This window comes from Salvelinus namaycush, chromosome 34 (assembly GCF_016432855.1).
Source record: "Salvelinus namaycush isolate Seneca chromosome 34, SaNama_1.0, whole genome shotgun sequence".
NCBI lineage: Eukaryota > Metazoa > Chordata > Actinopteri > Salmoniformes > Salmonidae > Salvelinus > Salvelinus namaycush.
This window is the reverse complement of record NC_052340.1, coordinates 9,356,360-9,384,274: the sequence shown is the minus strand read 5'-3', so window position 1 is coordinate 9,384,274 and position 27,915 is coordinate 9,356,360. Positions and strand designations below refer to the sequence as shown.

Here is a 27,915-nt window from a genome sequence, read left to right as displayed (position 1 = left end):
CTCAATAGATTTTGACTGGTTGCAGGTTCATATCAATAAAGAACAAGAATTACAGTATCACAGAGACAAAGGACAAGTTTGTGAGATGCAGGGTACAGTACTGTAAAAATAGGGGTACAAGGAGGAGGAAAAAAAAATTGCAAAGAGCAAAGCAGAGTAGTAATTTCTGATCAATTTTGAGCTACTATGATAGAACATGTTTTCGTTCATGAAAAGACAATGACGGAAAAATATGAATATTTTTTAGATTAAAAATGTACTTCTCCCTGAGAATTGTATGTTTTGAACAATGTGTTTTCTATTTTTCGGTGTATTGTTTACTGACTGCTTGAGAGTGTATATCATTTTGATCACTTTGTTTATGATTTGAGAGCAGTGTTTGATTTTGAACACAGGTAAAACTGTTTTGAGGTGAATGTGTCATTTTGCGAGAGGAGTCAGAGGTTATGTAAATAGTGCTTGAAGATGAGGTTTTGTGTTGAATGTTTTCAGGAAATGGAGCAAGGTTTCAGAAATTGTGTTTTAGCAATTGAGAAAAACTGTAGTTACAACATTATTAGCACATCTGGTCTGAATACTACCAAAATGTCTCATTGTCAAGAATGTAAGGGGAAAATATGGGTTTAGTGCTGTCAGTGAAATCGTGGTTATTGATTGTGTGGTTATTGACTTCATATCAAATGATTGAGATATGATCAGGCACAGCGAGATTTCCAATAGAGGTTCTCTCTACACCAGGAAATGGGCCTGGTCATCAGTTGATTGATGGCTGTTTATCTCATCTACATATGCATGCAAATTAAACGCATTCCCATTAGGTTATTCATTCGTCAACTAAATTGTGGGCAGGTGCTCTGGTTCAAGACAAACGCAATTATGTCATGTTATTTGAGTCTTATGAAATTCATTTCCACGTCTTCGACAAATTGCATTCGTTGGGGAACCAGCTGTTATAGATCATTTACAATAGATATTTCACATCCATTAGATATTGATTGTTGCTACAAAAATAAACAATTGCACTCTACAATCCTTAGTTCTCTGTTGTTTTTCTCTCCCAGTTTGCAGTGGTAAATTGCATAACAACTGGCTGTCACATCTGTGTGGCTTAGTGGGCCGTGACCACTCAATAGAACGGTAATAATGACTGGGTGTAGTGGCGGGACGGGATTGAAAAGTGAAAAGACTCCGAGCCTGGGAGACAATCACGCAGATAGCAGAACACTGCGGGGGTCTTAATCTGGGCCTCCGATTGAGCGTTGATACAAGACTAATGGTCCTTGATAATGGGCCAAGCGATGCGCTACATTCAATGCTTCAACAACAGGCTCAGTGATGGGGGGGGGGGGGGGGGGGGGGTGTAGGGGAGAGCTGTGCTCTTTGGTGACATATGGGACCTTCACTTCCCCTAAACCCCCATCCCCCCCCATTCATAAGAATCATCCCAGAAAACAAAGATGTCATCAATCAATAACTGGGATAGTTAGCGTCCGTTCAGGCCTGGTCAGGGGGTTTTCACGTCGCAGGGCCAGCCAGGGTGGGCTTTGGTGTAGCAGGAAATGAGTATGGGGGAGATCTGATTACACCGTCATTACACATGCTTGCTCCACTATCAGCAAAGCAATTAACTAATTAACATAGATATAAAGCTGTGGCCATGTGTGTGTTTATGAGAAAGCAAGACATTGAGTGTGTTTACTGTACCCATCCACGAGAAACAGAATGGTACAGCAGATCAAACTGTCATGATCAAACGCAATATTTCTATATTCTCTATTCTTTAAGTGTATGTGGAGAGACACTATAATATATATATATATATATATATATATATATATATATATATATATGATGGCTCGCTGATGCCGTTTTTACTGTCATTGTGGTTGTATAATGGTCACTACAGAGACATCCCCCTGTGACAGCATTGCTTTAATTCCTGCCATTGGGTAGCATCTGTCAGGTGGTGGTCTTTGCAGTAGACACTTTGAGTTTTTACTACCATGTTTTATTACTGTGTTATGAATTGGATGTAGAACGTAGATGCTGAACAACAGACTGCTAATTGCTCTGCAGGAGAAAAAAAGAGACCCACCCAGAAGGCTTTAGACTCAAATAGGTCAACACAGGGCGTCCAGTTTCTATAGCATTCTAGTTAAATACATTCTGAGCAGGAGATGGTTGTGTCTGATGGAGAGATTATTGGTATGTAATAATCCTAACATCTGTACCATAGCACTGACCCCATCCTTACATCAACCATCGTCCCCAACCCCGCCTACTCACACAGCCACCACCATGCAGGGCCTTGGCCCAATGCCCAGCAACATCCTCTGGTGGCCCTGCCCTCGCTGGTGATGCCACACACCACACCAGGTCCCCCCAGGGTCCTCCTGTTCTGTCAGCCAGAAGCGCATAAACCCTCAAGGCTGTCCATGTAAAGCAGCAAAGACTAAGCGACCTGGCCAGCCTGCCACAGACCTGTTATATTTCTGGAAGCACTTTCAATTGGACCTCTGATCTTTCCCATGTCACCCTTGGCAGCGAGACAGCCTTTCCCACTCACCGGGAGTATAATGTCCTCCAATGACCATCCATCCCCTTACATACAACCCTCACATACAACAGGAAGGGAACAACATGAAGGGAATCTACCATATCTACTTTTGTATTTCGCAGTGGATGTCAAGTCTATTTTTGTGCTATGAAGTGTGATAATATTTGTTCAGCTAATAAAATTCACAGACAATACCCGCATTTCCTTAATGAATGTAGAGAAGGATCACGTGCAAAGAACATTGACATAGGCTAAAAAGGGTGTAAACGAAAACAAAGCGTGACATGGTTAACCTTATTGTCCTGTGCATGTGCTCCATGGCCTTGCTAATGGCTTTGTAGTTTATTCTAATCCCATCTTCTTCTGGTGACTCAGAAATGTTTGCTTGTAGTATTAGCTAAGAGGACAAGTGTCCAGGTAATAGTGTCTTGATAAGAAAACACATGCACAATACTATCAATCTGATTCGATGAGACCACGAATTTACCATTATGGCAGGCAGTGTTTTGACTAGACAATCATTTGGCCCTATGCCTAGAAGGCATCTATCTACACATCCTTGATTCATCGAATGTCAAGTAGACAGGGCGCAAGGAGACAAGGCAGGCAACCCCCCACGTAAAATGGATTAACGTCGTAGCCACATCCCAGACCGCAAGGGACACTAGGCAGTACAATCTCTGAAAAACCGACTCCAGTCACATTTTGTGAATAGTTTTACTTACATACCTTGAGGAGACTGAAAATACGCCATCGCTGCGTAACCGCTGTACCCAAATACGCCAAACCGATATATTCATTATAGTGATTTAAGTCCCACTGAAGAGTGATGTGCAGCGCTACAGTGGATTGCGTACCCCGAAGCTGCTGCCAAAGTCGCTTTACTTCATTCAGTGGACACTGATGCTAAACTGAATAATTGTTATTGCGTAAAACCCTTTTTGTACTCTTACAATAAGTCTAATAAATGTTTCCCATTGTCTAGGTATGTGACTGTATGCGTAGCCTATCAATAGAAATACGTTTAATTTCAAATAGATGGGACTCACCCTGCCCACATAGAGCTCGTCCAGACTACAGTCAATCCACTTCTCCACATCCAAGCGTCTTTGGAGCTCCTTTCTGTTGTACTTTACCGTGACCCGTGCTTGCCTCTTCTGCAAGCTAAGCCCCGGGTCCCTACCTGGACCCCTACTCGGGGAATGGACTTTGTTGTTACATCTCCTCCCGACCCGGTTCGCAGCCATATCCACTTCGGGTGACAGACACGTGCAGACTATGGACCAAGGGAGTTAAAGAAGTGCACTATCATTGGTAATAGTAACGCACTGGTGGAGAAATCGGCTATGGGTCCTAGTGCCACACCCATACAGACCGGGTAACTGTTGTGCGCCGAGAGCAATGTTTATTGATTGAGATTAGCTGTAAGGAAGTTCTACACTTTCTGAATTGTGTGACAAGAATTCGCCAGAAATGTGAGTGACTGAGTATTCTGGGGAAATTACAATGACTCACCATCATAGTCACCACTATTTATATTTATTTTGCCTACAAATAGGGAAGCCTATTACCATGGGCAGCAACATTGAGGGCTTTCACTGTTGTAATGTAGTCAACTGGGTCGGACTTCCAACTTCATTGGCTGATCTCTCCAGGTGATCAGCCAATCAAAGAAAGAAGAAAATGAACTACTTCATATTGGAGATGCCTCAATGGCGCTGCCCATGCTGTCACAGACGCTATGATGGCACAGATACAAACATGAATCCTCTATGTATCTCAATGAGGCCTAGTGCATGGGGTATTCAAATCTTACCCTATGAGGTCCGGAGCCTGCTGGTTTTCTGTTCTACCTGATAATTAATTGCATCATCCTGGTGTTCCAGGTTTAAATCAGTCCCTGATTAGAGGGGAATAATGGGGAAAAAAAGCAGTGGAACTGGTTTCATGGTCTAGATTTGATTTTGAGGGGCCTAGTGCTTCACTCTGGATTTACTTTCTATTTTCATTGGTTATTTATATCCAGAAAGAGAATATTTGGTCATTTTAAAGTTATTCATAAACTGTTATACTGTCATGCTGTAATGACAATGATATAGTTGAATGCAACACACCCCTAGAGGTTAATAGAGAGGTGGGCCAGCAACTAGTTCAGGGGTTTCCAACCCTGTTCCTGGAGCGCAACCCTCCTGTAGGTTTTCGCTTCAACCCCAGGTGTTACTAACCTGATGTATCTTATCAAACAGCTAATTATTTGAATCAGGTGCACTAGATTAGTGTTGGAGCAAAAACCTACAGGACAGTAGCTCTCCAGGAACAGGGTTGGAAAACCCTGAACTAGATGGTTGCAGATTCAAAACCAATGTCCGAAAGGGAAGAAATAATATTTGGTCCAGCAACGGGAGGGTTACTTGCATCAGTGTCCTAAATGCCATCTCCTGCCGTTGTGCCCTTGAGGAAGGCACCTAAAACTGTGCAGGCGCTCCACTGTGGCTGTCCTCTGCTCCAACCTATTGTTTCTGTCTTCTTTTCTGAAGACTAAGGCAAATGGATCAATCAAGTTGTCTTCTTCTTCTACTACATCCCATCCCCCTGTGCTCAAAAGCCCTGCCTTCATTATAAACACAGCTGCCTGTAGTAGATATGATAATAATGACTATTTACTGATGTACTAAGCCATTTGGTTTTAGGTTATACCCAGGGTTGCACCATGCAATAAACCCTGTTTGCAGCCTACTGACTTATTTACTCATGTCTGTTAGTTTGTCCTTGCTGTAAGCACTGGACTTTGACTCATATCTGCACACCCCCATTCACACACTCCTAAACAGCAAATGTTTTAACATACCTAATACGACATTGTACCTACTACTAGAGGATGCTTGCAGCTGGTATTGTCCGCTCACCTTTCCAATCACCAAACACTGGAAAGCATGAACAATGTTATTTCACAACCTTTTATAGTAGACTTGTGACAGGCTTTTATCCTAAATAATAATTCAAATCAACTTGGCCAGTCTGGTATTTCTCGTACTTTTTGTTGCTCTTGCCTGCGCTCTAATGGGGTGACTTACCATGTACACGGGATATCTTTATGGCAGAAGGGCAATGGTGCCATCTTGTGGTATCAAAATAAAATGGATTCACTTTTCTGAGAAGGTAATGAAGACAACCTGTGTACTCAGGTACAGCGTCTGTGTTAGTCTACGACAACAACAGCATAACTAAATTAGTGATTAGATTGAACGAATCCGAAGGCCTAACAAAGTAAATATCTGATACATCTGAATGTCATGAAAAAGAACACAGAAGATGGAACTTTTGAAAAAGTTTAACCTAACTTCACGCCCAAAAGGCCGCTTGGTGCGCCTCAGCCGGACGGAACCGGTTGGAACACATTGGCTCTATTCACGACATTTCTCTATTTGCAACGTTCGAAAACGTTTGGCAATTGAACATGGCCTCGCATTATTCCGTGGGCGGGGTAAAGAGCACCTGTCGCTAATTACGGTATATTCAAGACAACAAAAGGAGGTCGTTTCAACAGGGAAGTAGTTTCGCCTACAGCATCTAATCATCTAAGACGAATTGCTACTTCGATCGAGAAAATATTATTTGGAAGACTTATTTACTTTGACGGAGAAAAACATGAAACAGGTGTGGAGTGGTGTTCTATTGTTCGTACTGCTCGCGGTACTGGTCCGCGGTCAGTTGGGCGAAGAGAAACAAGGATGCGCTTGGGATGTAGACACCGACACCGACCAAGGTCTTGACCCAAAATCCCTTGACGCTGGAGCCAGTTATTTGGCTCACCTGCCGGAGATATCAGACAGTAAGGGGTGTCAGGACGCTTGCTGCGGATACCAGGACTGCCAGCTCGCTTTGGTTGGAACCCCAGCGGATGGAACTTCGGAGTGTTTTCTCGTCAACTGCATGAAAGATGGACAGGACGTCTGCGTCTTACAGTCCGATACACAGTTCAAGGTCTACCGCAAAAAGACGCATCCAAAGACTCCAAAAATCGAAGTTGACGATATTAGTGAAGCTGGTGTGCCCAGGGAAGTCAACTCGACAGGTAGGCATATTGATCTTTAGGACAATGACAATTCGGGGGCGTCATTGGCACTAATAGGGACTGCTTTAGCTAAGTAGGCTAGGCTATATCAGCACTTTGTCAATTAATATGCCAATAGCCTATTTTTTTGGGGGGGGTCAATATGGTTTACAAATTGGGGTCATGTGCCAGATTACCATTCCCCAGCTCTGTCCTTGTTTTGCAATTTATTTTTATTGAGCTAAGTAGTCATAGTGCAAGATAAGCACTCTAGAAATTCGATTTGATCTGTACTTTAAACTGACTGAAAGGCTAAAGTGAAAAAAATGACTTTTGGACCACCACTCAAGTTTATACAGTAATGTCTCTTTATTTGCTTCTTCCTATACACATTCTCAGTGGCCACCAGTGCTCATTCTTCTGGATTTCATTCACATTATCTCTAGATCGATCAATGGTACTGTTTGCGTCTCACATACGCCAGCCACTGCTTTGCACACTGTCATACATGTTGGTCATACATTCGTAACCAAGTCAGGTGCGGTTTATGAAGTGGAAAAATTAGGAAAGTGGTTTCTGTGCCAGGGGTATTGACTCGCATCCTGTGATGTGGGGGTATTGACTCACACTCCAGAATAGTTCTTGTTTGTCAACTTCACCCAAGTTATTCCAGTGGTGTAAAGTACTCAAGTAAAAATACTTGAAAGTACTACGTAAGTAAAATTTTGGGAGTATCTGTACTTTACTTTAGTACTTATATTTGACTACTTTTACATCACTACATTCCTATAGAAAATGATGTACTTCTTACTCCATACATTTTCCCTGACACCCAGAAGTACTCGTTACATTTTGAATGCTTAACAGGGCAGTAAAATGGTCCAATTCACACACTTTTATCAAGAGGTCATCCCTACGGCCTCTGATCTGGCAGACTAAACGCAAATGCTTCATTTGTAGACGATGTCTGAGTGTTGGCGAGAAAATTGTACCGTTTGGATTGCCTAATAGAAGTGATTTATACTTGATCCTTAAGTATATTTTGACAATTACATTTACTTTTGATACTTAAGAATATATAAAACTGAGTACGTTTGCTCAAGTATTATGACATCAGTGATCTTCAGGTTGGAAAGTCAGAGTTCGAGAAAGAGGCCCGAGTTCCCGACTTGGAATTTCGAAGATTTTTTTTCTCCCCATTTTGCGCTCGTTTTTTCCGAGTTCCCAGTTGTCTTGAACGCACTGAAGTCGGAAGTCAGAGATGTCCGACTTCGCATTTCCCAGTTGTTGTGAATGCGGCAAGAGACTGGGCCAACAAGTCAGCCAAGTTTGCATCTGCAAAATAAGATTGATTGTTGTAAAAGGTGTGGTGGAGAAACTCAGGTCTCTGCTCTTTTGTCATGTTTTGTTTACCCATTCCAGCTCTCATGGTTTCACTCAGTATGTAAATCATTGGGAAATAAAGGCCGGAGAGAGCTACAGTAGGACTTCTAACTCTTCCTAGAAAGGTGCTTTTCTTTGACAACTAGGCCCTCATCATACATTTATTTGCACTTATACTATTTTGTATTGGTGTTAATCATATTTTCATCTTGACTGATGTAGTTCCCGATTGCTACTGAGTATATAAAAATGGCCCCTTTTTTTAAAGCATGTAATTTACCCGACAACGGATAGGTTTCCTTGTGAATTGAGCTTATCGTGACCCGCTTCAGTGTTGACCTCTCGTCTGCTCTTCCCTCAGATAAGTGCCGCATGCCCATGGTAGTGGGTTCCTGCCGCGCTGCCTTCCCCAAATACTACTATGACGTCATCAACCAGACCTGCAAGCTGTTCATCTATGGCGGCTGCAACGGCAACAGCAACAACTTTCAGAGTCAGGAGGAATGTGAGGGGGCTTGTAGTGGGGTGACAGGTAAGATGTTGTTCTACCTAGTTGATTTTTCATTTTTGGGGGAAATACTTGTGTATCTGTGGTTTCTCTGTTGGCCCAGCCATGGCGTCACTGCCGAGGGGTTGTCAGTGGAATTCGGCTGTGTCCTTAAGTCAACACAGGCAGTCTGAGGGGGTGGGACAGAGCCAGCTGTATGAGAAGGAAGTGACCTTGTGTAAACTAAGTAACAGCGAGAGGGAAGTCTCATGTTACTAACAACCTTCAACAGGGACTGCTGGTGGGCAATTCCATGGTGGTAGAATTATGCAAATATTTTTTTAAACATTAAAATGTATACATTTTACAAAAGCATATTTACAGGAAGAACTGTGCACATACTAAGTTTAACAGAAAAAAACAAGGGAGATTTTACTGTAATTCTTTGCATCTGCAGTTCTTCCAGTGAATATAGATATATATTCTCTATCTCTCAGCAAAAAAAGAAACATCCCTTTTTCAGGACCCTCTATTTCAAAAATAATTCATACAAATTTAAATAGCTTCACAGATCTTCATTGTAAAGGGTTAAACACGGTTTCCCATGCTTGTTCAATGAACCATAAACAATTAATGAACATGCACCTGTGGAACGGTTGTTAAGACACTAACAGCTTACAGACAATTTAGGTCACAGTTATGAAAACTTAGGACACTAAAGAGGCCTTACTACTGACTCTGAAAAACACCAAAAGAAAGATCCCCAGGGTCCCTGCTCATCTGCGTGAACGTGCCTTAGACATGCTGCAAGGAGGCATGAGGACTGCAGATGTGGCCAGGGCAATAAATTGCAATGTCCGTACTGTGAGACGCCTAAGACAGTGCCACAGGGAGACAGGACGGACAGCTGATCATCCTCGCAGTGGCAGACCACGTGTAAAAACTTCTGCACATGATCGGTACATCCAAACATCACACCTGCGGGACAGGTACAGGATGGCAACAACTGCCCGAGTTATACCAGGAACGCACAATCCCTCCATCAGTGCTCAGATTGTACGCAATAGGCCGAGAGAGGCTGGACTGAGTGCTTGTAGGCCTGTTGTAAGGCAGATCCTCAGCAGGCATCACCGGCAACAACGTCACCTATGGGCACAAACCCATCGTCGCTGGACTAGACAAAACTGGCAAAAAGTGATCTTCACTGACGAGTCGCGGTTTTGTCTCACCAGGGGTGATGGTCAGATTCGCGTTTATTGTCGAAGGAATGAGCGTTACACCGAGGCCTGTACTCTGGAGCGGGATCGATTTGGAGGTGGCTGGTCCGTCATGGTATGGGGCGGTGTGTCACTGCAACAAGCTCAGTCCGATGATGCTATCTCAACGCTGTGCGATACAGGGAAGACATCCTCCTCCCTCATGTGGTACCCTTCCTGCAGGCTCATCCTGACATGACCCTCCATCATGACGATGCCACCAGCCATACTGCTCATTCTGTGCGTGATTTCCTGCAAGACAGGAATGTCAGTGTTCTGACATGGCCAGCGAAGAGAACGGATCTCAATCCCATTGAGCACATCTGGGACCTGTTGGATCGGAGGGTGAGGGCTGTGGAACTTGTTCAGTTTGTCTCAGTTGATTAATCTTATGTTCATATTTACACATGTAAAGTTTGCTGAAAATAAATGCAGTTGACAGTGAGGACTTCTTTTTTTTTTTTGCTGAGTTTATATACACTGTGTAAATTGCTCAAATTTGTCATGGTGCATAGTTGTATGGTTTTTCTATCAATGGTTTGAGATTTGAAAGTGAACAATCTGAGTCTTCAGCCTAACTCTGTTACTGTGGAAATTCCCTGGGTTAAAAGACGTGTTGGGGGTAAGTCTTTGTTTTCTCCGTAAACAAATAGGTAGTCCTACTTCTCAACGTCTTAAATTTTTTATCATTATTTAATGTGCGTTTTATTAATCTCCCGAAGTCAAAACTCCTAAACTGGATTGGGCAGTCAGCGTTTTGTCTCGACTAAAACTGCCAAAACACAAACGATTGTGTCAACGCCTTTTCAGCAGGCTTAACTAACTCTCTTGTGTGTCTTTGTCCACACCCCAATGTTATTTAGGTTTTTCATAGCAATCCGTACCGGTTCTATTGTTTCTTTGCTGTAGGGATGGGCAACTTTGTTGTGGGTGGGGGCCACAAAATTGGAACTCATCATGGGCTAAATGAGTGACTGGCATAACTACAGAAACACTGATGCACAACCTAATTTCGACATGGCGCCTTGTGTATTCTACACTGAACAAAAATGTAAAGAACTGTTCCATATGTATAAGAAGTGCATTTCTCTCAAATTTTGTGCACTATTAAAAATAAATAAAAAGTACTATTAAAAAATATGCCAAACAAAAAAACATTTGATTTCAAAGTGTAGCAAACCATACAACTCTATGCAAAATTAATACATTTACAAGAAAAAGTGAAATTGTGCAGATGCAATGTTTGGTAACAGAATTACGGTAAAATCACCCGCTGTTTTATCCTATTACAAACTTTGTTTGCACAGTTCTTCCTCTAAGTGTGCTTTTGTAAAATGTTCTGTGGAGATTAAGTGGTCCTTGTGCATAGCGTAGCATGGCTTGTAAAATGTAGAAAATCAATGGTATGTTTGGTATGCATTTTAAACTGATAAATCTAATTCTGTTGTCTTGGAATTTCCCTGTAGGCCTGTGTTAATCTGTGAACAATCCTCTATTGTTAGAGGGAAGTTCTAGCGTGCATCACTAGTGGTATACTGCACATATTTTATTTTTTTAAATAGTCAAAAGAGCATCTCCTTTAGGTCACGCACCTCGTCAGTGGTCATACACAGAGCATTAAGCCTCTTGACATGGCAACCTACTGTTAAACAAAGTGGCCCACTCCAAACCACAGTAACCTCCATCACCGTGCACCCCATGGGGAGACGGGCAAAAATTCATCTGTGGCTTGTGTTCAGGCAGACACTCCCTCCACTAGGATCCTGGCAGCATCCTTAAGTCTGTCACATCAGTCCAGCAGGCTACTAGTCCAACTACTGTCTCTGTTTCCAACTATGCTACAGAAGATATAATAGTAAATTTAACTCAAACGGGTCATTTTAAAGGCTTTTGGAACTGTTCAACAGAACCATGACCATTTTAATGTGAGTCTCTACTGCTAAGGTAGTTAGTTTTACATCATCCCTTTGAGGTGTAGAGTGTTTGTTATGGGTGTGTCGTGTGCATAGATAGTCTTATGATTGCTTCAGCTTACCCAATGCCAAACCGGTTAAGTGACCTCCGTTTGAGGTTTGGCCTGAGCCGTGCACCACATTCTAGCATCCATTCCATAATAATACACTGTTCATGATCAGGCTCTTGCAATTGGAGCAAATGTATACGGTACCAGTCAAATGTTTGGACACCTACTCATTCTAGGGTTTTTCTTCATTTTTACTTCTACATTGTAGAATAATAGTGAAGACAACTATGAATAACACACGTAATCATGTCGTAAGCAAAAAAGTGTAAAACCAAAATATATTTTTGATTTTTCAAAGTAGCCACTCTTTGCCAAGAGTGTGCAAAGCTGTCAAGGCATTCTCTCAACCAGCTTCACCTGGAATGCTTTTCCAACAGTCTTGAAGGAGTTCACACATGCTGTGCACTTGTTGGCTTTTTATCCTTCACTCTTCGGTTTGGGATGAGTTGGATCATCTCAATTGGGTTGAGGTCGGGATTCTGGAGGCCACACCATCTCTCCTTCTTGGTCAAATAGCCCTTACACAGCCTTGAGGTGTGTTTTGTGTAATTGTCCTGTTGAAAAACAAATTGTAGCCCCACCTAAGCGCCAACCAGATGGGATGATTTAAAAAAAAATGTATATATATACAGTTGAGGTCTGAAGTTTACATACACCTTAGCCAAATACATTTAAACTCAGTTTTTCACAATTCCTGACATTTAATCCTATTAAAAATTCCCAGTTTTAGGTCAGTTAGGATCACCACTTTATTTTAATAATGTGAAATGTCAGAATAATATAGTTATTTATTTCATCTTTTATTTCTTTCATCACATTCCCAGTGGGTCAGAGGTTTACAAACTCAATTAGTATTTGGTAGCGTTGTATGACTTGGGTCAAATGTTTCAGGTAACCTTCCACAAGTTTCCCACAATAAGTTGGGTGAATTTTGGCCCATTCCTCCTGAGAGAGCTGGTGTAACTGAGTCAGGTTTGTAGGCCTCTTTGTTCGCACACGCTTTTCTGTTCTGCCCACATATTTTCTATAGGATTGATGTCAGGGCTTTGTGATGGCCACTCCAATACCTTGACTTTGTTGTCCTTAAGCTACTTTGCCACAACTTTGGAAGTATGCTTGGGGTCATTGTCCATTTGGAAGACCCATTTGCGACCAAGCTTCAACTTCCTGACTGATGTCTAATATGTTGCTTTGATATATCCACAATTTTCCTTCCTCATGCCATCTATTTTGTGAACTGCCACAAAGCACCCCCACAACATGATGCTGCCATCCCCGTGCTTCACGGTTGGGATGGTGTTCTTCGGCTTGCAAGCATCCCCCTTTTTCCTCCAAACATAACGATGATTATGGCCAAACAGTTTTATTTTTGTTTCATCAGACATTTCTCCAAAAAGTACAATCTTTGTCCCCATGTGCAGTTGCAAACCGTAGTCTGGCTTTTTTATGGCGGTATTGGAGTAGTGACTTCTTCCTTGCTGAGCGGCCTTTCAGGTTGTCGATTATAGGACTCGTTTTACTGTGGAAAAATATACTTTTGTGAAGATGCTGGTAGAAACAGGTACAAGGTCCTTTGCTGCTGTTTTGGGATTGATTTGCACTTTTCGCACAAGTACTTTCATCTCTAGAAGACAGAACGCGTCTCCTTCCTGAGCGGTATGACGGCTGCGTGGTCCCATGGTGTTTATACTTGCGTACTATTGTTTGTACAGATGAATGTGGTACCTTCAGGCGTTTGGAAATTGCTCCCAAGGATGAACCTGACTTGTGGAGGTCAATTTTCTTTCTCCTGAGGTCTTGGCTGATTTCTGTTGATTTTCCCATGATGTCAAGCAAAGAGGCACTGAGTTTGAAGGTAGGCCTTGAAATGCATCCACAGGTACACCTCCAATTGACTCAAATGATGTCAATTAGCCTATCAGAAGCTTCTAAAGCTATGACTTCATTTTCTGGAATTTTCCAAGCTGTTTAAAGGCAACTTCTGACCCACTGGAATTGTGATACAGTGAAATAATCTGTCTGTAAACAAGTGTTGGAAAAATGACTTGTCATGCACAAAGTAGATGTCCTACCTGACTTGCCAAAACTATAGTTTAACAAGAAATTTGTGGAGAGGTTGATAAACAAGTTTTAATGACTCCAACCTAAGTGTATGTAAACTTGCGACTTCGTGCGTGTATGTGTATAATATACACTTTCATTTGACATGCTCTTATAAACTTCACCTGTTGGTTCTCATGGGTCCTTTACATGGAAGTGCCCAACAAGAAATTCCACATTCTTCCATTTAAGGCGTCAGTAAGTCTGAATTATGGCTGGCTGCTTGTTTAGACAGGAAATGGCTGTAATTCAGGTTTTTTAAGAATACAAATTGCACTCTAATCCACTATCGCTCTTTTTTTTAATGGGTTGTAGTGTTTCATGAACAGCTGTTGCTAATATTAACAGGAAGAAGCCACAGCTGATGAAAGACCCTTGCGTTTTCCATGTATTAATCACTTCATTATCAACCGATACACCATTTTACAGTAAGGTTAAACCGTGAGTCAACGTGCTTTTGTTCAGTTAATGGCTTTCATGGACCATCACTTTCTCAACAGGTGCTGTGCTGCTGTCCAAGGACTCGCCCATGCAGAGAAGAATGGCTATGCCTGCCGACGATCAAGGTAACACGTAGTACTATTTACCCTCACCTATTTTAAACGCTTTCTTTCGCTGTAGTAAAACTGGTAATATCATACAGCATCTCTTGGCTGGTGTCTGCTTTTAAAAGGCAAAATGTCATGATCCTCAACATTAAAACACAACTTGACTGATATGTATAATGTCAACTACTTGTGAGACCTGAGGGGGTTCTCGATAAATCCGTGAACAGTTCCACATTCCTCAGTCCTTCCGTAATGTGTACAGCTCCGCTTATCTGTTTAACACACTTCAAGTCATAGGTCATGTTAGGAAGCCTCATACGGTGCATTCTGGGAAAGTATTCAGAATCCTTGACTTTTTCCACATTTTGTTACATTACATCCTTATTCTAAAATGGATGAAATAAACTTTTCCTCGTCAATCTACACACAATACGCCATAATGACAAAGTGAAAAAAAGGTTAAAACAAACAGATATACCTTAATATCATTAGTATTCACACCCTTTGCTATGAGACTTCAAATTGAGCTCCGGTGCATCCTGTTTCCATTGATGTTTCTACAACTTGGAGTCCACCTGTGGTAAATTCAATTGACTGGACATGATTTGGAAAGGCGTACACACACACAGCTGTCTAAGGTCCCACTGTTGGCAGTGCATGTCAGAGCAAAAACCAAGCCATGAGGTCGAAGGAATTGTCCGTAGAGCTCAGACAGGATTGTGTCGGCACAGATCTGGGGAATGATACCAAAACAAACATTTCTGCAGCATTGAAGATCCCCAAGATCACAGTGGCCTCCATTCCTAGTTTGGAGCCACCAAGACTCTTCCTAGAGCTGGCCGCCCGGCCAAAGTGAGCAATTGGGGGGGGGGAAGGGCCTCCTCTGTGGAGATGGTTGTCCTTCTGTATGGTTCTCCCATCTCTGCAGCACTCCACCAATCAGGCCTTTATAGTAGCGTGGCCAGACTGAAGCCACTCCTCAGTAAAAGGCACCTGACAGCACATTTGGAGTTTGCCAGAAGGCACCGAAATAATCTCAAACCATGAGAAACAAGATTCTCTGGCCTGAATGCCAAGCATCACGTCTGGCGAACCTGGCACCATCCCTACGGTGTAGCATGGTGGTGGCAGCATCATGCTGTAGGGATGTTTCAGTGACAAGGAGACTAGTCAGGATTGAGGCAAAGTACAGAGATCCTTGATGACAACCTGCTCTCGACCTTCGACTGGTTCACCTTCCATCAGGACAACGACCCGACGCACACAGCCAAGACAACGCAGGAGGGGCTTCGGGACAAGTCTCTGAATATCCTTGGGTGGCCCAGCCAGAGCCCAGACTTGAACACAATCTAACATTTCTGGAGAGACCTGAAAATAACTGCAGCGACGCTCCCCATCCAACCTGGCGGCTTGAGAGGATCTCCAAAGAGGAATGGGAGAAACTCCCCAAATACAGGTGTGCCAGGCTTGTAGCGTCATACCCAAGACTCGAGGCTATAATTGCTGCCAAAGGTGCTTCAACAAAGTACTGAGTAAAGGGTCTGAAATAATTTCCTTTATTTTAATACATTTGCAAAAATGTCTAAAACAGTTTATTTTTTAATTCTTTTGCTTTGTCCATTTTGGTGTGGATTTTTTTTTTTCCCTCAATGTAATACGTTATAGCCTTATTCTAAAATGTAACAGTGGAAGAAGTTAAGGGGTCTGAATCTTTTCCGTGTGCCTTCGGAAAGTATCAGTGTGAACAAGGCTTAAGAGCTTTTCACACCTGGAATGCGCAACATTCAGGGCTTGTGAAATTATACTCAGGCTAAATATAAGCCTTCCACAACCATAAGACCCACTAATTTTATTATTGTATCTAAATCGTTTATCATTTAACCCCCTCCCCCCCCAATAATCACTGATCTGGCTTTCAAGTCTCTATGAAAAAATTGCATTTTTGTAAAAGCAAAAAACCACCAGAACCATGCATAATTCACACTCACTACTTGGAGCAGGCGTTTCTAGAAAATGAACACGTGATAGTGAGTAGCCAGCTAATCTTCAGATTTAAATATTTGCTTGAATAGTTATGAACACACCCTTCTGTCCGTCTCCAACTGTTTGAACAGCATGTTAGCCTGTCCACTTTGTTCAGATGTTGAAATCAAGTAGCCTACCTTGTGTTTAATGCTTATTGCACATTTATTGTTAAACTAGGTGTCAAGTCTGTTCAGTCTTTGGCTAACATGTGTGGTGCAATTTCATTGCCAACAGATTATATTTTTGTCCCATGTTTTATTTTCTAACGCACACATTTAATCATTTGAATTCATAAATTGTATTTCATAATTTAAAACTTTGGTGAATATTGCCTTCAGTTTAAATTCAATTTCCATTACTTATATTACCGTACCACCTACTGATTCCCACTCGCTCACTTCCTCCCATTGTTAACTAACACTTCTCACCTTCAACAAACCCCAACAGGCCTCCCTACCCAGCAACCCCTCTTACATTTACTTGTCTTTCCAGTGACTGTCATCGCTGGCTCTAAGGGAAGGAAAGGATCTGATGCTGACAAACCTACAGATCACAAGAGCATTGAATATAAAGGTAACTGGATAGTCACTACTTTTTTTTGGCTTTTGTCTAGCTCCTTAAGGTTGAGGTTCTATGTAAACCATTCTCCCTGCACGGTGTAGTTTGCTGGGATCGGTCTCAAACGTCCTTCCAGATGTGATGGCCTTTTTCACAAGTTGAGGCCTGCAGGTTTGAGATCAGTTATTTTATTTTAAACGGTTTCCTTTTGCACTTTAGTACAAAACAAAAGCACACACAAATAACAAACATATGAAATGAAGTATTGCTTAAGCAAGACACGGGACAAGAATCTAGCAAAAATGACTTACAACGACAAAGTGTTTCTAGTCAGTATTCACAATCAGACTGACACCACATCTTGAGAAATCTGCAGGAGGAGTTAGTCCTGGGGGGAAACAAATATATTTTCCAAGTTAAGGGGGGGGGTTGGTGACTTCCATTCTGTGAGGATAATTATTATTATTATTTTTTGCAGCCACCATTACAAACATCAAAGCCTGTTGTTCCTCATAGGACGATCTTAGAACAGACGCTGAGCAGCCGAAGAGGGCAAGTTCTGCGTCAGGTTCAATAGCCCTCTAAAACCTTTTTGAATAGCAATCAAAGATGTTCCTCCATAAATGAAGTAGGGGGCAGAGCCAAAAATGATGAGTTAATGAACCCTCTGAAGCTTTACATTTGTCACACAGTGGGGAGAATTTACCCCCAGGTCTATCACTTGGTTTTGGAGTAATGAAGTCTATGCAAAACTTTATTGTATCAATTGATATCTGGCATTCATGGAACAGGAGTGAATTGGTCATGCACTACTTTAAATGGTATCCTCTCTAGCTCACTTGCTATAATATTATCTGAGATGCATATGAGATCACTTTTTCGCCCATTTTAATGAATAGCCAGAGTTTGCCAAATTAATCGAATTAAGTCTCGTCGGTTAGGGACAGAGGCTGTGTCTGCGGTATAGAAGCACATCGTCTGCATATAACGAAATGCGGCTTTTTGTTTCCTAATTTAAGACATTTTACATTACATTTACATTTAAGTCATTTAGCAGACGCTCTTATCCAGAGCGACTTACAAATTGGGACCTTGGATATTAGGATGATTCCTTATTTGTATAGCCAGGGTTTCAGGGGCGACAGCAGCCAGCTAAGTGGGAAACCCTGCTGGACAGGGCTATGTAGTTCAAAGGGCCTAGATTTGTCGCTGTTGGGCAGGCAGAGCATTTTGACCCAGGCGATAAATAAGTCGCCAAATCCAAACCTAGTGAGCGCTTCGCATGTATGACCATTCTATTTGGTCACACGCTTTTTGAGCATCTAGCTATTATAATAGCCGCCTTGGCACGCTTCCCATGATTTGCGTATAGAATGTTAAGCAGCCTGCGCACATTAGAAAAATAACCTGCCGGGGATAAACCCGGTCCGATCTGGATGAATAATGGTTGCATGTTTGTTTAACCTATTAGCAAGTACTTTGTTGATACGTTTAAAAAAAAAATCTAAATTAAGCAATGCTATCGGTCTAAAATTTGCGTGATCTGTTACCTCTCTGCCTTTAAACAAGGCAAATATTGGCTTCTTACAATGATTTCGGCAAAAGTAATTTTCTGTTTAATCAGTAAACATCCCGAGTAAGAGGGGAGCGAGAGCTTCACTGAATGTTTTATAAAATTCACAGCCGAAACCATCAGGGTCTGCAGCCTTTCCAGGTGGGAGAGCTTTTATTGCCTCAATTATTTATTCTATTGTGAAATTTGAGTTTTTTTGGTCGCTATCAAATTTTTGCAGGCTGACTCATCGGATCTGGAAAAATATAACTGATTCTTTGAAGCAGTTTATCTCTTTAGGATCTGTCAGCAAGGTGCCCGCCTTAGACCTGATTTGTATGGATTGTTCGATTTGCCTGTGTACCCTTTAGTTGTCTAGCGAGCTACCTTTCCGGTTTGTCCCCTAGTTCAAATTATTTTTGTCTCAGCTTTACTAGATTACTGACCTGAGAACCAATAATAGAGTTGTATTCATATTTTAACATCAAAATATTGTTGTAGTCAACCTGAAGTTCTGGTTGTCTCCAAAGCTGGGAGTTATTTTTCTATCATGCGATTCCCTGTTTTTGTCACTCATATGAAATAATAACCTCATAACCACTTAACGTTTCCCGTAGTGTAGAATCAGATACCACTCCTGTGTCATTAGTCTGAGGAACTCATTCAACTTAACTGTCATGCAGTCAATGAATGCTTGGTCTGTGAGCAAGGAGTGGTTAAAACGCCAACTGTAATTCTGTTTTGGCGAAGAGGGACAACGTAATTGGACTGGTCACTTAAGAATCTATGGTATTTTGAATTGAGCACTTTGGGTATCATTTTGCTGTCGATTCTAGAATAAGACAGACTGCTCATTCTACTCTGTGGGATGTTGCAGTCTCTTCAGATGTCCACTAGATTCCTGGATTTGTTTAGATTATTTAGTACCTGGACACGGGTGAAATTTTGTAGAGTCTGTGTAGACAGGTTGTCACGATATGGATCAAGGTAACAATTAAAATCGACTCCGATTAGTGGAATTAAGATCTGGGAGTAAATAAAAAACATTAGGAGAGATGTGGGTTGTCAATGTTTGGGCCATAGACATTCAATAGGGTGACCGGGAAAGAGGTAATGTTGTACCTACTGTGTGGGTCTGTGGACAAGAGTTAAAGAGCTGTTTTTACGAAAGAATAGCAACACCTCTTGCCTTGGAAGAGAAGGGTGTTTAATAAACTTGAGAAATCCAGTTGGATCTGATGCTGCTGTCTGGCAGCACAAAACACAGTAACAGACCCCAGAGAAACCCACCCTCCCCACTACTCCAAATGAAGCATTGTTCTCCCCATGTAAAATGAGGACTGCTGTGCATGATGGCTAGAACAGACCAATACTACGCTAACAACAGTCAGACTTAACAGTCCTCTCCGCGGTTGTTGGATATTTTTTTTTAATACTTTGCCGCTTTTATGAATAAACATAAAATCCACTGTTTGCTCAGTCAATATTCCAGACATTTGTGGCCAGGGGAAGTCAATAATTCCAGAAATTTGTGGCCAGGGGATTTGCTGTAGTTTTGACACGTAGCTTGCAGCGTCTTCGGGCTTGGTGAAGGCTCCTGTCATGGCGTTGTGATTAAAATGCAGGCTGTATTTCACCTCCGCCTCATGGTCTGCATCACAGCAGGAAGTCAAGAAACAGAATGCAGAACGTTGCTCCATCACCTCCACCGTGTCGTTGGGGAAGAGGAGAACCTTTTGTATTCCATTTCTCCCTGTTGTAATGAGCTCCTTTTCCTGAAAGCTATGTACCCTTGCAATTATGGTGTGTGGCTTGGCACATGATGAGCAGTGTTGTAAAAATAGTTTACAGTACTACTAAACATTGTGTTTTTTTTGGAGGGGTGAACTTGTACAACGGTGAATTAAGATTTCAAAATTTGTGTCAGATATGAAGGAACGCTTCTACCTCATGCGCGCTAGCGCCCCACTTCTGAGATCCGTTCTGAATGTCCTCTGATCTTCCTGTCTTCCACAGATGCTTGCATGGTGCCCTCGGACTCAGGCCCTTGCCGCGCTGCCTTCAATATGTTCTACTTTGACCCCAGCACTCGCTCCTGCCAGTCTTTCATCTACGGTGGCTGCCAGGGAAACGGCAACCGCTACCACACACTGGACGAATGCATGGCCCGGTGCACTGGAGAGCACGGTAAGAATTGTTTTCCATTTTGTTGCATTAGTGGGATTAAAATGGATTTAGTTTTGTCATTGATCAACAATGCTCCATAGGTCAGTGAAAAGAAAATTCTGCAAATGTAAACAAAGTAGTTGCAATAATATATGTATATTAGGCAAGCCTAAATTATGGGTTAAATATGGCTTAGCAAATCACAAGTTACATGGATTAAAATGACTACCCCTTCCTCTGTCCCCCATACATGCATCTGTAAGGTCCCTCAGTCAAATATTTAATTTCAAGCACAGATTCAACTTCATAAAGAAGAGCAGTGATTGGTAGCTGGGTAACGATAACGAATCAGACTTTGAATATCTCTTTTAAGCAGGGTCAAGTTCATCATTAGGGTGTGGATTATGTATTAAATCACCCAGACAGAGTCATACTTAACTGAGCTGCCGGACAGGAAGGAAATGTCACCATGAGGCCATTAGTGATTTTAAAACCGCTACAGAGTTCAATGGCTGTGAAGTGAGAACTGAGGTAGATCAATAACATCTACACCACAATGACCTAAATGACAGCATGAAAATAAGAATGAATAAATATTCCAAGATAAGGCACTACAATAATACTGGAAAACAACTTTGCAAAGGAATACACTTTTTGGCCGAAATGTTTGAGTCAAATCCAACACAGTAACTGACGCCTTATTTTGAGGCATGACCAGGGAAAATCTACTTTACACCAGACACTGGGAGAGTAATTCACATTTCAGCAGGACAATAACCTACATCACAAGACCAAATCTACACTGGAGTTGTTTACCAAGAAGACAGTGAATGTTCCTGAGTGGCCAAGTTTCTGTTTAATTTAAATCTGCTTAAAAAAATCTGACACTACTTGAATTGCTGTCTAGCCATCATCCCAAACACCTTCACAGAGCTTGAAGGATTTTGAAAATAATAATTGGCAAGTATTGCGCAATCCAGGTGTGCAAAGCTCTTAGACTTACCCAAGAAGACTCACAGCTGTAATCGTTGCTGCCAAAGGTTTTTCTAACATGTTGACTTTCATTAGATTTTTTGTAGTGGCTATAGTGATTTCTCTTTTCTGATTCCATAATTTTCACAGGTGAGCAAGGGCTACACAATGGCCTTAACCGCATGACACCAGGTAAGCTAACCTTCCTTAGGTTCTAGGCTAGTGGTGAGGTTTAAAGGGTCATGTTCCAGTGGGTGTGATATGGCAAAACTTAACAGTTCTGAATACAGCTTCAGGAGAGTCTAGAGGTTTTGATTTAAAGTTTGTTTTGGGTAGTATATGAACTTGGCTTGTGCGAGCCGGAATGGCTTGCACAAGGAGCAGGAGCCAGAGGCAGCTTGAGGTACAAGTACACCCCCTGGACAGCAGGTTAGTTTATCACAGGGCATTACTGCCAATCTATCTCCTTAATCCTGAGTGCCAAACAGAGACGCATCAGGTGCCATTTTTAGTCTTTGGTATGACTCGTCTGGGGATCAAACTCTTAACATTCAAATCTGAGTGCCCAAGCCACTGCATTGATCTCATTGATAAATGAGACTGTTATAGGTAACGTGATGTGAAACCAAAGAGTCATCATGAACAACTGAAAGATACACTGAGTGTACAAAACATTTGGGACACGAACACTTTCCTAATTGAGTTGCTCCTCCCTTTGACCTCAGAACAGCCTCAATTTGCCAGGGCATGGACTCTACAAGGTGTCGAAAGCGTTCCACAGGGATGCTGGCCCATGTTTACTCCAATGATTCCCACAGTTGTGTTAAGTTGGCTGGATGTCCTTTGGGTGGTGGACTATTCTTGATACACACGAGAAATTGTTGCGCGTGAAACCCAGCAGCGTTGCAATTCTTGACACAAACTGGTGCGCCTGGCAGCTACAACCATACCCTGTTCAAAGGCACTTGAATATTTTCTTGCACATTCAGTCTCTGAATGGCGCACACATACACAATCCATGTCTCAAGGCTTAAAAATCCATATTTAACCTGTCGCCTCCCCTTCATTTACACTGATTGATTGAAGTGGATTTAACGTCAAGGGATCATGGAGTTTTCCTGGATTCACCTGGTCAGTTTGTCCCAGAAAGAGCAGTTGTTCCTAATGATTTGTACACTCCTTACGTATTTATTTGGACAGTGAAGCTACAACTTTTAATTTGGCTCTGTACTCCAGCGTTTTGAATTTGGGATCCAATGTTTCAGTGATGGTACAGCCAGAATGTCACCATTTTGTGGAAGTTTTACTGTTTAGAAATTATTTTTTGTAACACAATGATGGCACAAACTGTCATTCTCAGCAAAAAGCTCTATACAAGCAACCTATTTCACACCGGTCTGCACGTTTTAAAGTCAGAAATGCAATTCAATCTTAAACGGTGGAAGACTGGTTACGACCGGAATTCTTCCCATTCAAGTCTATGGACATTGAGATGCATTGGGATTTATGCAGATATGGTTGTAGTGTGCAAAGTATTAGTGGTATCAAAAGGTTTGTCAAGCTACCGGACCAGTGGCAGTCTGGACATTTTGTTTTGGTGTTGTAGCATCAAAACCGTAAAAGCTCATGTGCTACAGCGGAATATAAAAAGTATAATTACCAACCGTTTCTAAAGTTGTGCTTTGCTTTCAGGAAGCACACTTATGTATGTTTCTGAAAACAAACGTTATTGTGTATGCTACCATGATTACGGATAATTAGGAATGAATCGTGAATGAGAAACTTACAAAGATCATAGCCCCAAGATGTGCTAACCTTTCACCATTACCAATAACAAGGGAGGTTAGCACTTTTGGGGCTATGATCATGATTCATAATTATCTGTAGTTATTGTAGCATCTGCAAATGTAGCAGTGTTTAGTAACATATTTTCTTACTTGCAGTAAGTGACTCATCTCCAACACAACCCCAAAAAACTGCAAGTTTGTAGAGGCCATATGGGACCAAATAGTACACTTTTGATTACTTTAATATGCATATAATTCAATTTCTCCAAATACTTAGCACCTTCAAATGGGGATGCGATGATATTTCTAAACAGTACAACATATTTATGAAAATACCCTCAAATAAAAGTAATGTACTATTGCCTCATGAAACATTTTGCTCTCAAATGCAGGAGTTTAGAGTCAAATTTAAGCTTAAACTTTCCTGTCCAAGTAAATACGTAAGGGAGTGTACTTAAAGTAAATGCATCATCCTTCCCCTCCAGGGTTCTTCCTGGTGACCACGCTGGCAGTGACTTCAGCTCTGATCCTGATGGGTCTGATCGTCATCACCATCCGGCGCTCCAAGCTGCAACGTCGCCACCTCGGTGACAAGGAGGACCTGCTGCCCTACGAGCAGCTGTTTGAGGAGCAGCTGCCCGAGGAAGCGCTCCCAAAAGTGTGCACCGCACCATGAGGGAGCCTGCTCCTGTGTGGCTCCATGGAGCCACAGTCGCCTCACTCCACTTTCCATTCCACAAATATCACTGACCCGGAATGCCTGCATCTGTTGGTTGTCAAGGGATGTATTCAGATATGATGGGAAGTTGTTTAATTGTGGCTTTTTGTCCAAATAGCCGCTGTACTAATTATGTAGATACAGTGATACGTGCATTGCTAATACATGCATACCTGAGCGGTGTTTAGGTTTGGGGTGTAGTGAGTGATTTAGGCCTATGCTTGACATTTTCAGACCATAGTGAATTTCTGCTGCTGTCATTTACTTTGTTTATTTAAAAGGGAAAGACTTTGACGCGCGGTCTCCCGGACACAGATTACGCCTAATCTTGGAGTTAAACTCAATTGAGACTCTCCATTTTTAAAATGCTTTTTAGTCCAGGGTTAGGCACATCAATGGGTCCGGGAAACCTCGCTTGAATGTGGTTTTTAAAACCCTTTTTGTAAACTTAAGTTAATGAACATACTGCTATACTATGTTTACTGTGAGATGTTATTTTGTACACCCTATATTCAGTGGCAAGATTGCCTTTTTTTAAATATAATGAAGTCAATTTAATGAACCAATAACCTATTTCATGTAATAGTTTACTTACAGTTTAAGAGATGCACATCATTTCGATCTTAAACATGACATAACTGTTATTTTCATGACTAACACTAATACGAAACATCTCCATATAGAATGTAAATGTTCAGTATTTTATTGTGGGATTTCCGGTTCTATCTGTAGCTCTGCAGCAGTGAGCTGGATGACGTCAACACTGCGTCCTCTGTATTAACTACTGACTGTGTTTAATAAAGTACTGGTGCTTGATTGCTGAATATCTCTTTATAAGCACATTTTGTACAGTGCAAATTGAGTCACATAAAAGAATTAAAGGAGAATAATACATTTATAAATAAGTAGTAAATGGATACCTTTCAAAATGGTCAAACAGTGGACAACTGAAAGCGCCCTAGGTAAAAGCAGTAATGTATGTCCATATTTTTCTTAAAAATGTCCAATTTGTCAACTCACTCCCATCTGCATTCGTATTGCTACAGATTGGAGAGGACAAGGCTGGACGGTTTCTTTTTCTTACCTCTAGAGGGCAGAAGTGACCATGATGCATACTCGGTATCTTCCTGGTGAAGAGACTGATATTTGTGGGCACTCCTTAAACTGATCTTATTAGTACAGTTTATGCGTAGTGTAGGATTCAAATGTTTTCTTCAACACTAGTTATGGTATTTCATTAAGTGATTTAATTTACATCGAAACATCCTATTCAAAATTATCATAGTAATGTAGGTTCTCATGCAATTTGTTTCACTGTCAATTTATTTGCACATTTCATCGCCATGCAAAATCTTGATGTGGTGGGTCGTTTTGTAATAAAATGTAGGAATTAGCTTAATTAGCATTTTCATCCCGCACCAATTCTAAAATGACCTAGCTAATTGAGCAAACTTAATTCCCTATTAATCTGTTCAAGGCCTGGGAAATGGTAAGTGATAAAGTAGGTAGCGTGGGTGTGGTCATGCAGGGTTCTGTGTTGTGTTCTTGGCTCTTTTTCAATTCATTTTTCTCGATTCCTTGCACCCTCTCACCACAATCCATTGGAGAACAAGGTACAAGGGGAGGGACTTTGGACCTTTCCGAATACGGTTGAGAAGGAGGCGAGGCGATAGGGTGTGTGGAACCACAGAAAGACAAATTGAGAGAGCCCCGGTGTAACGTTCACCTTCCTCTCCCGTTCCTTTCTGCTGAAGAGACTCAATACGAAGCAGCTGGCCTCCTTGATGTTGTGTCCTTGGGTACTAAAGTGCTCTGCTTTCGCTGAGCTCTAAAATGAGGCCCTAAAGACCAAATGATTAGCTCATTTCCCAACCATGTAAATCCTCCCACGCACGCACACACACACTCTCATTATTAGTCAATGAGATTCAAACTCATTTCCATAAACAGTCAAACATAATGATCATTTTAGTTGTGCCCTGGCTCTGACACAAAACATTAAGGTAACTGATGGCCAAAGAGGATGGTAGGAATGAGAGGAGAATGGGATAGATCGAGAAAGTACAGGGGAGGGTTCGCGATACGGATGTTGGGTGGACCAGAGAGACTTCAAGAGCAGAACTCCAACAGCGCAGCATGGGGGATAATGTTTATAGAGAGCCTGTAACCCTCACTCACTGTCTGAAAGCAGATACACTGGACACTGCCCACCCCTATAACTCTCACTGACTGTCCAAGGTAAATCCATAGGACACTGTCAGCCCTGCTCCTACAGTCTAATCCTTCTCTTCTCTCCACAGCATGCCCCCAGGACCAAAACCCGTAACTCTCCTCCTGCAGTTCCAGTGGTGTTCACTATGTGGGGCTTTGTTTGGCCCGATGTGTACCCTGGCCTTGGTAACCTATCTCTGTGTTGTTGTCAGTGCCTGTGGTCATCTGTTTTCAATCCGGTGTTGGTGTAATTGTGCTTGTTTAGCATGACCCCCCCCCCCTCCCCAAACCCTAACCCCCCCACCTCCTGTACACCTCCACCCCTCACCAGCTGCCTGACAGATTTGAGGGATGCTCTGCATTCCTGGGGGTATGAGTGGGAGTGTGATCCCTCCCTTTTCCCCTTCTCCAACACACATTGAGACATGTGTGTGTCGGGGTTTGTGTGTCAGGAAGTTATAGATGGTGGGTTTGAATGCATGAAGGAGGGTGTTTGTCTGTTTGGTATTATGTCAAGCAAAAGTGAGTCTGTTTGTGTGTGTACGTGTGTCTGTGTGTAAGCTCTTCATGCCCAGGGACACCACAGTCTGTCCTCACACTCCTCCCGATAGAGCCCCCCCCCCCCCCCCCCCAGCAGCGTAGGACCTCTAACCGTGGACCAGTTTACCTCCCTAAGGAGAGTGTCCCACACCTTGGGTACTTCCCCTCCCCTCCAGCCCTCTCCCACCCATCACCAGGTCTTTAGAAGGCTGATAACAGAGCCCTAAAACTCCACAGAGCCAACCATAAGAACTGACCCCGAATCAGCCATGCCAGAGAGGAGGAACAGAGGAGAGAAAGAGAGAGGGACAAAAAGGGAGGAAAGAGAGAGGGAACTAGAGGGAAAGCAAGAGAAAGAAAGTAGTGAGGTGAAGGCTAGGAAAGAATACTTCTCCACTAAGTATGATGTCATGACTTTGGCTCTCTAGAGCGTGGAGGGAAGGTCCGAAAGGGGAGTTGATATCTTGGCAGTAAAGGGGACTGAAATCCGAGTGACCCCGACTAAAATTGAAAGCAGTTGCGAATCCTCTGGAGGGCCGAAGTTTTTGCGATCCAGACTCTGCTCCCAGTTCCCACGACACCAACCGACCTCCACTTCTCTTTTTTTTATCAACTTCCCCTCTATTTTCTCTTTCTTTCTCTCATTCTTTCATTGGTCCCCGTGCCTATAAATGGGAAGTCTGGTGATATTTTGGACCGCCGGCCATGACCAGTCACACTTAAAAAGGTCAAATGAAGAGGGGGATGGTTTCACTGGGTTGGAGTAGAAGATGCTTATAAAAAATAGCCTTGAGAATGCTAAAATGGCCATGAAATGGAAAATACTTTTGGCGGATGATTTAGGCGATGGTGAGGTGGCTAGACTACACCATGTCCTTTGACCCCTCTTTTCCTCCAAACACTTCCTGGTATGTGGCTCTATTTCACTGATGATTTGTTTTTTTGAAAGTGTGAGAGAAAAACCGAGAGCAGTATGAT

General features: G+C 42.2%; 2 protein-coding genes across 2 annotated transcripts in view; one reads left to right on the top strand and one right to left on the bottom strand.

Annotated features, from left to right (window-relative positions):
• Positions 1–3,895, bottom strand: part of ppp1r14ab (protein phosphatase 1, regulatory (inhibitor) subunit 14Ab) — a 14,042-nt gene extending 10,147 nt beyond the window's left edge. The window contains exon 1 of the mRNA XM_038973869.1: positions 3,607–3,895. Coding sequence (XP_038829797.1) covers positions 3,607–3,804 — 198 coding nt within the window. The 5' untranslated portion in view covers positions 3,805–3,895. The remainder of the gene's footprint in view (positions 1–3,606) is intronic.
• Positions 3,896–5,756: 1,861 nt separating this feature from the next.
• On the top strand, positions 5,757–25,010 carry spint2 (serine peptidase inhibitor, Kunitz type, 2). The gene is made up of 7 exons (XM_038974181.1): positions 5,757–6,632; positions 8,356–8,526; positions 14,361–14,426; positions 16,926–17,006; positions 20,560–20,730; positions 21,832–21,873; positions 23,954–25,010. The coding sequence occupies exons 1-7, from the start codon at positions 6,206–6,208 to the stop codon at positions 24,142–24,144; spliced, it is 1,149 nt and encodes a 382-aa protein (XP_038830109.1). The 5' UTR covers positions 5,757–6,205; the 3' UTR covers positions 24,145–25,010.
• Positions 25,011–27,915: the final 2,905 nt, after the last annotated feature.

Bases quoted from the DNA above. Each gene is read 5' to 3' on its own strand.
- spint2 (XM_038974181.1), top strand. From the start codon at position 6,206: ATGAAACAGGTGTGGAGTGGTGTTCTATTGTTCGTACTGCTCGCGGTA. The intron at 20,731-21,831 runs GTAAGAATTGTT...TAATTTTCACAG, and splicing joins CCGGTGCACTGGAGAGCACG to GTGAGCAAGGGCTACACAAT. The intron at 21,874-23,953 runs GTAAGCTAACCT...CTTCCCCTCCAG, and splicing joins CCTTAACCGCATGACACCAG to GGTTCTTCCTGGTGACCACG.